Consider the following 15,397-nt stretch of genomic DNA (forward strand, 5'->3'; position numbering starts at 1 on the left):
TGAGTGCAACTCGGCCAACTCTGCCTCCTTACTCTTCCTCATCCCTAAAACCCAGAGACTGCCTTGATCATTTCACATTTTAAGGATTCACACTGGCTGCCCTAGATGGATGTAGAATGGACAAGATTAGAAACAGCAGGAGCCAGCAGTAAACTATTACAGCAGTCCTGATGGGGGACAACAGTGACCTGATATACTTGGTAGTGATAGAGATAAAAAGCAAGTAAAAAAGGGATCTATTTTGGGCCCAACAGGGTTTCCTATTGAATTGGATGGCTAGCGGATGGGAAGGAAAAAGAAACAAAGCATGCAGCACACAATGTAGTGTAACTAAGTCATTTAATAAATACGTATAGGCAGCTCCTTTGTGCTAAACACTGTACTAGGTATTAGAGATTGGTGATGAAGTTATACATGGTTTTGCAATGTTTACCTTTTCTACTTAATTCGTTTTTCCCTGTTCATGTTTTAAATTTTGTCTCCCCATCTGGATCTGATAGTTCTTTGAGGTCAGGAATGAATTGATGTCTTATCTGTATTCTCCATGACATCCAGCACAGTCCTGAACTTGTAAGAAGATGCCCAACAAGCACAGATTTGATGACTGAATAGATACTGCAGTAATCTCATATGTCCATGATTCTATAGATACAATACTAGCCTCCACATCCAGTAGACATACCAAGGAATTACTTGCACACTCAAGGTAGAAATATCTAGCAAATTTATTCTTTTACCGTGTAGCTTTGGAGCATGAACAGCACTATGGAAATAAACACAAGCACACGCCTCACACACATACACACACCATCAGCATTCCAGTCCCATTTCCTTCTCCAGCATTCATTGTCATATAATTTCAAGGTCAGCCTTGTTGGTCTCTCTGACCAAAACACACCATCCTCTCCTGCACCAAGCTCAACCTCTTTCCAGTAAAGCAGGATTTCTCAGTCTTTGCACTACTGACATTTTGGGCCGGACGATTGTGGTGGGCTGTCCGGTTTATCATAGGCTACTTAGCAGCATCCGTGACCTTTGTCCATTAGATGCTAGTTGAACTCGCCCCCAATTGTGACAGTGATCACGTGTAATTCAAAAATGTCCAGACAATTAGATAGTGGTGATGGTTGCACAACTTTGTGAATATACTAAAACCACATTGTACACTTTAAAATAAATTAACTAACTTAAAAATGTCCAGACATTGCCAAATGTCCCCTGGGGGGCACAAGCATCCCCAGATGAGAACTACTGTTTTACAGGGAGGGAGAGATGATTTCCAAGTTCAGATATTCTTTGTTCTAGCTTCCCTTTTTTCTCTCCACATTGCATTATAAAAACCTCTCTTTCCATGTTTTCACCCCATTTAGCTTCCAGTGTTTTCTTCTCAGACTCCAGTACTCTATGTTCTAATTATTCCCAAAAGAGGCATTAAATAACAAGCTTACACTGTGTGAGCATGTGCTGTGAACATAAAAGGCCTTTAGATTACCAGAGAGAAGTTTGAAGACTGCTTTTCACTTCCAAATAATTGTTTATGTAATGTTGATTTCAAATCTGCACTATTTAAATTACTGGAATTTTGTTATATTGTTGACAGGTAAGTTCAAAGACAGTTCTGGAAGGTTTTGGTCTTTCAGACGTATTTGTGCTATTTTGTTATGTTTGGTTTTTTTCCTAATTGATCAGTTTCCTCCTTGGAATTTTTGTCAAAGTGTAATCTCTACTTTGTTTGTTTTATGAGAACTGGCCAATCGTGTTTTGTGAGGAAATTCCACCCTGAAACAGAGTTGAAATGAGATTGAAAAGCAAGGGTAGCAAAAACAATGGGATTGTTTATATTTGTGTTCGTCAGCCTTAGCCATTTTTCACTGTGGTAATAAACAACCAAAAAATCTCAATTCAAGTGGTTTACAACAAAGGTTGTTTCCTGCTCACTAGTTCTGGGACCTTCTGTTGTCTCCACAAGGATGCGGCATTCCCGTATCTCACTCCAGCACACATTCCACTGGGCAAAACAGGTCTCACGGCGAAGCCCAAGGACAGCGGGGAGGGGACTGTCCTTCTCTCACAGGGGAGGGACCTGTAGGGATAGGCCCGGTGGAGAGAGGTGGCAAATATTTTTTAAATGTAATCAATGACAATGATTTTCCACCACAAGTGCCAGTAACTTTTGAAACATGCAACCACCTCTGGGTTTGGAAAAACGTATACGTGATGTTTCCAGCTGTTAGTACTAATGTTAAGGTTTTTATAGAAAGTTTTCTGTTTTACGTCAGGGAACAATCTTTTTGTTCAACTTAACACCCCCTAACGCCTTTTTTTTTTTTTCTTTCTTCAGAGAATCCGTGACTTAGAAGATAAAACAGACATCCAGAAAAGACAAATAAAAGACTTAGAAGAAAAGGTATCAAGTTACATTTGATATCTATTTCATTCTTTGTTTTTTTAATCAGAAAATAGTATGGATTTCTCTCACTGCGTGTTCCTTCTTTTCTCTCAGTTATTGTATATCTTGCACAGGCAGGTGTAGCCACAGTAAATGTGACTTCACCCTCAGCCAGGCCCAGGGTTCCAGCAAAGGTTGTGCCTTCAATAACCCATAGCCTTCACATTGCTGCCTTTGTGTGGGTTGCTATTATCTTCTATACGTGTTGTTTTTGTTTTGGTTTTCTTGGTGTTTTTTTTAAAGATTGGCACCTGAGCTAACAACTGTTACCAATCCTCTTTTTTTTTTTCTGCTTTTTCTCCCCAAATCTTCCCAGTATATAGTTGTATATTTTTTCAGTTGTGGATCCTTCTAGTTGTGGCATGTGGGACTCAGCCTCAACATGGCGTGATGAGCGGTGCCATGTCCACGCCCAGGATCCGAACCAGTGAAAACCTGGGCCGCTGAAGCAGAGCGAGAGAACTTAACCACTCAGCCACGGGGCCAGCCCCTTTTTTTTTGTTTTTTAACGTCATTTTCCCCCTTCCTCATCTTCATTTCCTTTCCAAAAGTTTCTTTTGAGTTTTGTTCCTCTCCTTTGCTCTTTCTTTTCAAATTCTTTGTAGCACCTTAAAAGAATCTTTCCCATTATTGTTCGTAAAAGGTTCTTTTTTCTTTGTGCTGCAATTTCACCTCAATAATAAGTTCAGAAATTTAGATTGACGCATAATTATGCCCTCATGTCACTTCCCCAGTGGTCTAAAACAGTAACTGCTTCTTCTAAGTCGGCCAACACTTTTTGGGGGTAAAGCATAGTAGTTCTCAAAAAGGGCATTTTGAAATGTGTGTGTGGTGGGAGAAGGGACAGGGCTCAGGCAGGGATGCAGAACAAGATGCAGTGAGTTAAACAGTCTTGCACAAAATAGGATTATCCTGCCCAAAATACCAGGAGTGCCCTGCTGAGGAACACAACAAGGATGGCAAGAGGTTTTCTCTGGAGTTCCAGTCTGATTGACTGAATTCTTGTGTTGCAAAAGAATCTAGTTGTTTTGCAGTATCTTCCATGGGCACCCAAGGAGAAAATAGCAAACCATCTGCCATTTCTGAGTCAATGATTAGCATTTGGTTCCTCCCAAATTGCTTCTGTAGTTGTCCACATATGTGATATCAGAGGGAGTTGGGAGGGTCCGGTAGCCAGACCATCAGCCCCCTGGATTCTGATGTAGGCTGGGTCTTCAGGTACTTGTTTGACCTTGGGTAAGTGACTTCGCCCTCTGTGTCTTAGTCATATCTATAAAATAAGGATTATAACACTAGCCCTCACCTCCTCTCCTGGGTTCCATGAAGAAGAAATGAGATCACTTATGTGAAAATTAGGAAAGACTAAGAAAGTAAGTCAAATTTAAAAAGTATGATTTTTTAAATTTCTAGCATAAAGTACACATCTTATGAAAATTTGAAATTTGAAGTTTTCCTCATTCCAGAAGTGTGCTAGTTAGTTCCACGGAATTGAATGAGGCAAAGATGAAATGCAGTGAACCAATGACTGAGTTTAATTTCCCAGCATTTGTCAGGAAGACCTACAGGAGGATTATTCCACAGTCTCTCTGGTTGTCAAAGGACATACCTAACGTCTTCCATTTTCCGCATTTTTGAATGTCAAGTTCTTGGCTCTAGTCATTCTCTCTGCTAATTCTTAAACAGTCCTGGGACTGCTGAAGGAGGAAGTCACGGTTAAGACAGTTCTGCCCCAGAAACTTTAGTTCAGTTTAGTTCCCATTCAGCTGAGGAAAAACAAACAAACCAAAAAAGGAATTTTTTTATATCTGTCAGTGTCACCACCCTAGCCATTCCCTTAATAAACCCCATGGACATGTTCGGAGGAGAGGGATTGAGATTATTTTTACTGTCAGAATTCAGTGTGAACTTTTCATTTCACAAGTCTGAACTTCCTAAATATTTATGATAATGAGGTAATGTACTTAACAGGAACTAAGTATCCTTTAGCTATCAAAGCAGCATATTCCACATGTAGTAGTAGATTAAGCCACTTCAAAAACAATCCAGTTGGTTTCTGTTGAGAGATTTGAATGAGACATGAGGTTTATAATGCACCTTCTATTTGTTTGACCTCAATTCTACTCATCCACAAGCCTAATAAAAAGGATAACGTTCACTATGTCTGAGATATTCTTCATTCTTTCCTTTGGGGTACCTGAACACTCCCTCAGGGTACCTACAATATTCCTTCTTTGTTCCTGATTCCCATGCACACGGTATAAATCAGGTGATCACCACCAACATGGCATAATTACTTCAGATGTGCAGCACTTGACTGTGTCCAGAGCACTCCCACGTCACCTCATTTGATTCTCATAACTAAGCTGTGAGACAGACACAGCAGGTATCGTGATCCCCTCTTCTACAGATAGTAAAACAATGGCTCACAGGGATTAAACAACTTTCCAAGATCATATCAGCAGTCTATGGAAATCAAGACCAGAGGTCAGGGCGTCTGACTCGAAGTGCCACAGTCTGCCACCACACTGCGTAGACTAAGAATCCCACTGCAGACTAAGTGATGGGCTTCTCCTTATGCCCAGAGAAGTAGTGTCGATGTCTGACCTTCTCACAGGAATAGTAGAATCCTTCCATTTCTCTCCTCCATCCTCTCCTGCTATACTTACCATCATATCACTCTCCGTCTTTAAGGAATGAACAAAAAGGACAGAGTTTCTGCTTTTCAGATGCATAGAATGTCACCAATACATGGCTCTTAGCGCCATATGTGTAACTTGTTCCTACAATTTTGCCATAGTGAAGCAAGAGCCTGATGAGCAGTGGCATTAAATGAAATATGCAAATAACATGCTAATACGAGATGCTATACATACTCCTTATTCAAAGATGTCACATCCAACAGGATGCTCCAGAAGTGTGATAATGAGGTGAAAGACTTCATGACTCTGTAAGAATAAATCACCAAGGAAATTGACATTTGAAAAAACGGATCTGATCTGTGACCTTTTATAATTCGTATACAGTTGGTTGTATACCAGAGCTACACAAGCATGTTGACCATTCAAGCACCTGCTTCTCCAGTGAGGTTCTTGATGTAGGGAGACAAATCAGACTCCATTTAACTTCTATGAGACGAATAAGGAGAAATCTATCTCAGAAGCATGACAGGCTGCACCAGCATCATGCGTTCATTATCCAAAGCGTCCACTGATGGATAAGCATATTTGGTACCGAGAGCATGACCACACATCCTCACTCATCCAGGACAGACCCAGTTTATACCTGTTGCCCTGATGTAATTACTAATAGTGTTCCCTTTCCACCTCAGGAGTGTCCCAATGTGGATAACTGATCATATGCTTACCCTACACTTTCTTTCTGCCATGCCTTAGTCCTAAAACCTAACACATTAACCAAACAATGATAGCATGGAGTGGTTAAGTATATGCTCTGATCATATTTTGTGTTTTGGAAATACCCTCCCACACATTAAAAATAGAAACAATAATGTGTAATAGAGTAGGACTTAGGAGGTCTCAATTCTAGGCTTCGCCATACCATAAAATTATGTGAAATTAGTCTATCAATTAACTGCTTTGTGCTTTTTTTCTCACTAATAAAATTAGAAGCTTAGACCAATTATCTGTTAGAGGCCCCTCAGAATTCTAAAATGTGTGAGTTGACGTTAGTTGAAGGCAAGTTATTCATTGCATTGCTTTACCTTTAGATAAATAAAAGGTATGTGTTTTTTTTAAACAAAAGGCACTTGGTGTGTATGTGAGAAGTGGTCAGACTTGAGCAATGTGGGAAAGCTGAGGTTCTGAACTACCTGAATGGCACTACAGAAACTCAGGTTTACACAGTCTTCTTCTTTTTCTTCTGCAGTTTCTGTTCCTGTTCTTGTTCTTTTCTCTTGCCTTTATTCTATGGCCTTGATGTCAAGGTGCCTCTTAAAGGTAAGACTCTATTTAATTCTCAAAATTTGGTTTTAAGAGGTATTTGATGTGAAGGATGCTGCCTATAGTAGTTGCTATGCCTGTGTTTTTTAAAAAAAAAAGTGTGCTTGGTTTGGTTAGCTTAGATGCTATAAAATGAGAAACCGATTCAATCCGTTTGGGTGACTATTAAAGAAATAAAGCAAACCTGACGTATGATGGAAATCAAGAATTTTTTCCTAGTTAACTGTATTGCTTTGGGAAATCATGATGTCAGTGGATCTCAGTATTTTTATCATAGGCTCTCATTACACGGAAAAGTTACTGCTATATCTGCAAAGTAAAGAAATATGAGTATATTTTAAGTATGTCTTCCAGCTTGAAAATTCTGATTCTGTAAATCTAACAAGCTAAAAATGACTGGTTTTTTTTAAACCCTTTCTCCCAGTCCCTCTTCATCAGAACTCAGGAAAGTGGGCTATTAAGTGAAATTGATTTTTTTTCAAATAAGGTAATTTTCTATTTCAATTTAGGAAAATAAAAATAAAAGAAGCAGGCCTTGCCCCATGGCTGAGTGGTTAAAATTCAGCACGGTCCACTTCAGCAGCCTGGGTTTGTGGATTTGGATCCTGGGCATGGACCTACTCCACTCACCAGCCATGCTGTGGCAGTGACCTACATACAAAGTAGAGGAAGATTTGCACAGATGTTAGCTCAGGGCTAATCTTCCTCAAGCAAAAAAACAAAAAGGATTGTTAGCTCAAGGCACATCTTCCTCAGCAAAAAGAAAAAGAAAAAAGAAAAGAAGAATCCCATTATTACTAAACTATCCAGTCCACATCTCATCAATACATGTATAAATAATCTTAGACAGTGATTCTCAATGCTCTTAAAAATACAGATTCTGAGTCCTTACTTTTGACTTAATGAATCAGATTTCTGGAGATGGAGGTGAGATAGGGGGTGGGAAAGGTGGAGAGCAAGGATTGATTTATGTTTGTAACAAGCATACCAGGTGATTCTGATGTCTACCCAGGTACAGAAACCACAAATCTTGATACCATTATTTAAAAATGAGGAAGGGCTAGCTGCTATTCGAAATCCATTTATCATGGTCTGTGTCAACTCTGGTGACCCTGTTAAGGTGTATTATGCAGGGATCTCTCCTGGACCTCATGTTATTTGACATTTTCTATAGCAAGCTGAAAAATGGAGAAGAGACAGTTTCTCTCTCCGTTGTGTCAAGTCTGTTACCTGGATGTATAACAGATGAGCAAAAGTGCTTTGGCATGACCCAATACCAGGGAGGAGTCAAGCAGGTAGCAGGCAAGAGACAGATAGCTAGAAGTAAGGAAGAAAAAGGCTCGGCTTGTTGACAGGTAGTAAAAGCATATTGCAATTAACCACAAAAATATTTTTCCTACTAAATTAATGATTTATATTCTGCTCTTAAACCTAAGACTAACTTAAATTATATACTCTCCCTCAAATGGAGAGACTCGTGCTTTTCTTTTAGCAATTACCTAAGTCATTACTGTCAGTGATGATCTAAAGTGGCCCCGTGCTCCCAAGAAGGCACCCTTACCGCTCGCAGTGGTTGCTGACTAAATAACTCAGTTCAATTATATTGGGGCTTTTACCATAAGTGGGGGAGCCCCAGGCACTTTCAGGAGATAGCATCTGCCCATGCATTCTGTATATTTATTCTAAGTGAATAGCGTACCATTAATTTTTCCACATCCAGCAATTATACAGGGAGACAGAGGAAAGAAGAAAATGAGAGAGGTAGAAAAATAGCTATCACCGGGTTAGATGTTATAGCCAAGTTATGAGGTCCCATTGAAAACCCTCCCCTTCTGAGCTCAGGGAGAATCTTCCTCAAACAAAAAAAAAAAGCGTAGGATTGGCAGTGGATGTCAGCTCAGGGTGGATCTTCCTCACCAAAAACAAAAGAGAAAAAGATGCTTTAAGTTATGTGTGTTTCTATACAAAATAAATACATAAACACAAAAAGTCTTTTACTTACAAACTTTCAATTTGTTTTCTCTCAGAGATAAACCTTCAATTCTGTTTCAAAGCACATATGTGTCATTTCTGCCTATCACGACTGAAGGAAAGCCCATCATTTGAGTAAAACCATGCTGGTTTTAAAAAAACAAATGGACTTATAGGCAGTCTCCCAGAACGACTGATGTATGATTTCTACAGCAAAGCCAGGTTTATTCAAACTGGCATTCTGAATAACTGAAGTGGGTCACCATAGATGACCAATTTTCAATGAGCTAATTTTCAATTAGCTATAAACTAAGACTGTGTAGAATATAAATTCATCTTTGACTCAAGAGGCCCTTCTGAATATTACGGAACCTCAGGGATTCTTGTGAATGAGTTGCTTACTAGCACTGAGCAGTAGTTTCCTCTTCTGTAGAACAGCCATCGTAGCTCTCGTTTCTGAGAGTTGACTACACGCCAGCAGACTCTAAGTCAGTGAATGCCGTGATGCCACATCTGACTTGTGACTCTAGTGTTCAAGTACCTACCACACTTCCTGGTTCCTGGCTGATGAGCAGAGTAGGTCCACACCTGGGATCTGAACGTGTGAACCCCAGCCGCTGAAGAGGAGTGTGTGGAACTTTAACCACATGGCCACTGGGCCGACCCCCTTAAAGCATCTTTTATATACGTTCAGATCACTTCTCTTCTTTACAGGGAATATGGGGATATTATAGCTGTAACTAGTTGTCTGGGGCTCTCATCTCAGTGGAATGTAATTATGAACACAATCTATTTTCTCAAAACAAGGCTTTCCCTCAGGTTCTGTCTTACTTCCCTCTCTGATCCTTTAATTAATTCTTAGCTAGGTTGTTTCCCCAATTTTTGTTACCTTTGGTTCTTGAAAGTCTAGCCCAATTTAAAAATTCAATTGCAGACTCTGTTTAATCTCATTTCTTGCCCTCTCCCCAGTGGAGGAGGAGGGTCACCGTCTGGCTGTGAGAGATCTTTTCCCTTTTCCTTCTTCAAGGCTCAGCTCTTCTGAAGAGCGGGGAAGAGGAAGAGGGAAAGGGCAGCGTGCCTCTCACCTCCCCTGGAGTGGCTTGGCCCTCTTCCTGGTGGTTGATGCTGTTTCTCTGGCTAGTACCAACCAGCTCTTTATGTCTTTTCTATGAGAGGTGTTGAAAGACTGGCCATTTGGGGGACATATGTGTGAGTTGTTCAGGAGCCGTGCAGGGCATGCCCACTGCTCTTTGCCCTGACAGGCTGAGGCCCAAGCCCTTCCACTGCCCTTCTGGATCCCATCATTGGTGGTACTAGCTGCAGCGTCTTGCTGGGAGCGAACTGCTGCCCCTGTCTCCACCCTGCCATCCCTCTCCAGTTCTCTGCTCAGAGAGACAGAGGATGAGCAATAGGTGAGCGTTGCTCTGTGTTTGAGCCATAGAAGGCGAGTCTGCTTCCTGCAGCCACCACCAATCTCTATGCCTTTTGGCACCGTCCCCTCCCTCCCACGGTGTACTCTCATCCCACCCACTGAACTTCCTTCCTCCTAGTTCTCCTCTGTGACTCTTTCACTCTTTCATCCTGGTCTAATCTAGCCTTTGGGAGCAAAGTAGCTCTACAAATACGAATTCCAAATATTTCTGACTTGCACTTATGGTGGGAATTTCTTTGAATCTCTAGTTTGCCTCTGCGTGGTGGACTGGAAGTGTCCTTGGGTCCTAAGTGCCTCCTTTTCCACCCCTTTGGATCTTGGTCACCATTTCTGGGGCATCAGTAAAATCCTGCTACAGAATTAGTATCTTTATTTTGTAGGTGGGGAAATTAAGGCTTGGCGAAGTTACATAACTTGTCCTTGGACATACAGTGAGCAAATGGAAATCCCATTTTCTCCATCCATGTCAGTCAGACTCTAAAGGTCATGTCCTTAAGCAGCACATAATAGCATGTCCTCTGTGCCATTTCCGGCTTTCATTGGAAGAGGCCTTTATGTCCTAAACTTCTACCCAAGTGAAAACCCAGACATATGGACTCAAAGAGGAACAGGGCGGGGAATCCTGACTGGCATAGTCCAAGGAAGGACCTTTTCAGGGACATGTCTGGGGGCAACCAGGGAACCTGTGTGACAAATTTTCCAGGGAATCCCCAGGTCAGGACCTTAGGGTGGAGACCATGGGCCATTGGATACAATTGTTGGGGAGGAAGTATGGCATAAAAGTAAGTTACTGAAGGGCATAGACAAAGTTGCTTTTAAAATAATATCTTAAACCGATATTTGGGGGCATGGCCATTCAGTTGAGCTTCTTAAGGCATTGCCTTGGAGAGCCCCAGAGGAAAAGGCAATAAGGATAATAGCTAATATTCCAGGCTACTTACAATGAGACAAGAACTGTTAGTTGCTTTATATGCATTGTTGCAACAGCTATTAAAAATAGATATTTCTCTTTTCTCATTTAGAATTAAAGTAATTAGCTTAGAGACTTTCTTTATGTAACGTATACAAGATCATACAGCTCAAAGAGGTGGTTAAGAATAAATTTCTTTTTCTTTAAAAAAATAGTTTGTTTTTTTCTGTTTCAGTTATTGACAGAAATGATGATTAAAGAATTTTCCCCTCTGTTTTACAGAGTAACCGAAAACATGGATAAGACCCCAGAAAGGCAAATGCTTCTAAACCTTCAAAGATGGCAGAAATGTTTACAGCAGTGAGAGGGAGATTAAAGCTAAGAACTACCCTGTAGCCAGGACTACAACTGTGTATTTTAAAGCCATTATTCAAGGTTTCTTACTTGACAGTTCCCACATGACCCTGTTGAAAATCTACAATATATGCTGCATTTAATGAAACATGTATATGTCAAACCAGAAGAAAAGAACTATAAACATATATTGTGTAAAGAAAAAATTCAGCAATGGAAAACAGTTTCAGCAGATCAAGCAAAGATGTGTCTTGGGCATGGAACCAAAGTTACAAAGAAACATTCTACCCCTGCTGTGCAGGGGGGTCATTTTAATGTAACACCACACCCCATGGAAACACTAGTCCTGAAATAAACATCATTTTAAAAAATCAAAACAAAAAAACAAGGGTGGGTGGGGAGTGAAGCACGAGGAATACCTATGAGGAGCTATTTACAATAAAATGTTTCATTTGAAAAGTCTGGTTTCTTACTACAGGGATTTGCTTTTCCGTCTTTATTATTGTTTAAAACTCAGGAACAGAGACATCTGCAATGTGAATGGGAAGGAAAAAATTCTCTCTCCAATTTGTTTTTTCTGCAAAAGGTGGAGCTTATGGAAGGCATTCCACAGATGACAGATGAGAAGTGGATCACAGTGACCCCAACTAAACTGGCAACTAAGGCGAAGGACCCAGGCGAATGTAACATAAGAAATAAAAGCAGATTTGATGCTTCTTTGGCCTTCTGTCACATCTGTGTTCCTCCACAAGCAACAGACTGATCTCATTCATATTGAAAATTAAGAAGAAGATGCTCTAAGTCACAAGCTCCCTGACACAGTTCTGTTTAGAATGCCAACGTCGCTAGGGAACATGGGCCAGAGAGCATCTCTGAATCTTCCAATTTCCAAAATACTGGTTTTCAAGTGGCTGCTTAAAATTGCCTGCATAAATATATGATTTGAGTAAAAACTCAATAGAGGCAATAAGTAAACTCTACCACCAGTTAAGTTTGCCACAGAGATGTGAATGTTACAACGAAATGATTTTTTTATAAGTATCCTGATATGCCTAGAGCATTCTGACCTCTTATCATTTAGACTGATAACATTTTTTCCCAGAGAGCTGACAGCAACAAGATAGCTCTACTTTTTTATATAGAAGTAACATTATGTTACTGATAAGGTCATTTTCTACCAGAGACAATGAGAAGACTGGTACTTTTCCTAAGTTATGTAATACTGAGTCTTGGATTCAGCTCTGAGAGCAAATAAATGTTCCTGAAAAGCTAATTTTACACCTCATTTACTGTAGATGACAAAACAGCCTCAATTTTTCAAATTGTCAAGGTTTTATTTACAGGGCTAGAATTCCCATGCATAAAGAATGTGTGTAGGGAGCCAGAAACACTTTCTATGAAATGATACACAAATCCTTCCTTACGTGGGTTCAGTATCGCATTCTTTGGTTTTAGCACTGGCATTTTCAAAGCCAGAACAATAACTGAAGAATGTACAAGAAAAGCTGGAATGCTGGGGTCCCACTTTTTGTTCTTATATTTACTGCTGACCCAGGTATCTTTGGCCCAGTCACTTAACCTCTCTGTGCCTCAGTTTCCTCATCTGCAAAATGAGGTTCAAATGCTTTTACATAAAGGTTTTTTTTTTTTGCAATTCTGGAACAAGAGGTGCTTAAAGTAGCACAATGTGCTTTGTAATTATTCTGACTGCTGTGTTATTTGACTTTCTTGTATTGTTGAGAAAAAGAGTCCCCTGTGTAATAAAATAGTGCTTCCATTTGGTTAAATCTAAGCACTACAGCACTGAAGCTTTCCCATCAAACTACCTGGGACATTACTAGCAATAAAGATTGAGAGATCCAGAGCCAGGATCTCTAACAAGCTAAAGTAAATCGATCATCTCATGCTATTGAGGAAGACAGAAGAATGCGTCATTTCAATGATAAGCATCCCCTAGCTCTCCCTATTACATATGCATGCTGTGCTACGAAACTCCACTTTTCTCTTAGGAGAGCCAACCATGAAATTAAGGCTTTGAGTGAACTGATAGCATCACGTGATTAGTCTGATTATCCATTTCATTTTGGAGGAAGCCCCAGTGATATGACCTACTGGGAATATACAAAATAACTATCCTTCTGCTGGATTCTTTGTTCAACTGCGTAGGTTCCACAATAAACATGAATAGTACATTCATTGTGCAGGCAATGTGAAAGAGGGTGCCACTGCAGTCTGTGACCCCATCCTTTCAAATCTCAGAATATATGGAAGGGGATAAATTATTCTCGCATCTCTTTGACTTTTCTCTTCCGTTGCTCTTCATTGGCCATTCCAGGGTCCATCTGAGCAAATTCCTACTCCAACTACTCCATCAAACCTACTTTCCTTCTCTTCCTCTTTCTCTCCCCATCAAGAAACTTGTAGGTTAAATTTTATATCCAAGCACTGATTATGGTTTAAATGATTAAAAACATTTGTAAAAATAGTGTGGTTTAATCATATACCTTATCTGCTATAAATCTGATTATATCATACACACACAAAGTCATACGAGAGCAATGACAGCTAGGCAAACCATCAGCAGCTTAAGATGTGTTTAGGGCAAATGCAAAAGGAGGATTCTTTCTTTTTGCTTAAGATCGAGGAGATTAGCGAATTTCTCTAGATTCGAGGCTAAAGGGTGATATTTTTACCAAGTCTTACTAATGACCCTCAAAATTAATATATAATTTGATAAGCCTAAATATTTTGATAGATTCCTCTCTTTGTTATCCATTTCCACAATTACAAAAACATTAGCAAAATTGTAGATGTATGTTTCAGTCACTGATGGATCCATGGGAGTGGATCATGTCTAAAGGAAAGCTTCCCTTGCATATGATGTTCAGCAATACTAATAATGAGTGTGTTGTTGATAACGAAGAGATTTACTGTGGCTCCACTTCTTACAGAGAGCACACGTTCCCACTCTGATCTTTCATCTCTGCGCCTTAACTATCCTGATACATTTCTCTAATGACTTAGTCGCAATCAGAATAACATTCTTCAGGGTTCATTTACTTAATGTTTCTTAACAAAGTATTTATCTCTTGGAAAATAAACATAACTGAAAATATTGAAAAATAGTTTGAAATAAAATGAAAGCCCCAATTCATCACAGTTATTCAGGGCAGGAAAATTTTCACGAGAAAGGAAAAACATGGAATACTATATTTGGCTATACTACTAGAAAGCATCTGTTACTAAATCACTGTCTAACTGTGTTTTAACGCCACCCAAGTTTTAGGAAACGCTAGACCTATGTCATATAAATGAAATTACTGCCAATAGTGAGGTTTTAGGAGTGGAAGAATAAATTTTGCTTTGATTTTTCTTACATTCACAAATAACTGCTCACAGCAGTGGTGTGGTTGTTCAGTAGGATAGAGATGATGTAGAAGGCTCATGGGTCATCACTGGAGTAGAAAGGGGACATTTGTTCTTCACTAGTAATAGAAGAAATAAAGTTTTGCCAAATAAATGCTGTATTTTATTTCAACTTACTTTGATTGTTTTCAGTTTAAAATAAATCTCTGGCAAACTTGTTCCTTTTTGCCTGTTATCAACTTTTTCTGTAAATCCATTGTGTAGTTCACATTTTCAATGTCTTCAATGTAATGCATACGTTCATTGTTTTAAAATGAAACATGTCTTTTTAACTTGCCTAGGTTTTCATGGAAACTGTAAAGATAATGTTTATGAGTTTTATGTTGATGTTTTATTAACTGGATCATGTGTGTTATGTTACATCAAAATAGATGGACAGCGTAGACATTGTATTTTTTAAATACTGCATTTTTTTGATCTGTCAAAAAGTGGCACAGAATATATATATTTATCTACTATATTGAAAAAGTTCAACATAACTTTTGCGGGATCAAGAATCAAAGGAATCTTGGATGACTGTTTATGTCATGAGTTAACGCTTCCAGGATGGGCCCGAGGTCTTCCTTAAGTGGACCTCTACTTTCTAAAGGGAAAAAAGTAGGTCACAAGGTCCTGAGGGATGAAAGCTTCATTCTGTTCAACTGCCTTGTCATTTCTATGTAATAAATTATCTTGAGACTGAATTTCAAGCATATTGGCAAGAGGATTCCAGACATAATAGAAGGTTGGAGCTGATCCTCTGATTCCATTCCAGTACCGGGCAGGGCAGTTTTCACATGCCTTTGCTGCTTTTAGTTTGGCAGCTTAGTTCTTCCTAAATAAACGTTCTGTTCTTGAGAGTCCAAGTCCAATGTTTAATCAAAATTACTAAAGATATACACCGAGAGGCAATGTGG

The 15,397-nt window shown here is 39.6% G+C and overlaps 1 protein-coding gene across 2 annotated transcripts in view; it reads left to right on the plus strand.

Annotated features, from left to right (window-relative positions):
* The window catches only part of JAKMIP2 (janus kinase and microtubule interacting protein 2), a 146,406-nt gene extending 134,614 nt beyond the window's left edge, over positions 1-11,792 (plus strand). For both annotated transcript variants that reach the window (XM_005599322.4, XM_014730591.3), the window contains 3 exons: positions 2,342-2,407; positions 6,335-6,405; positions 11,004-11,792. In XM_005599322.4, the coding sequence (XP_005599379.1) occupies positions 2,342-2,407; positions 6,335-6,385 (117 nt within the window). In that variant the 3' untranslated portion in view covers positions 6,386-6,405; positions 11,004-11,792. The remainder of the gene's footprint in view (positions 1-2,341; positions 2,408-6,334; positions 6,406-11,003) is intronic.
* Positions 11,793-15,397: the final 3,605 nt, after the last annotated feature.

Source organism: Equus caballus, chromosome 14, assembly GCF_041296265.1.
Source record: "Equus caballus isolate H_3958 breed thoroughbred chromosome 14, TB-T2T, whole genome shotgun sequence".
Taxonomy (NCBI): domain Eukaryota; kingdom Metazoa; phylum Chordata; class Mammalia; order Perissodactyla; family Equidae; genus Equus; species Equus caballus.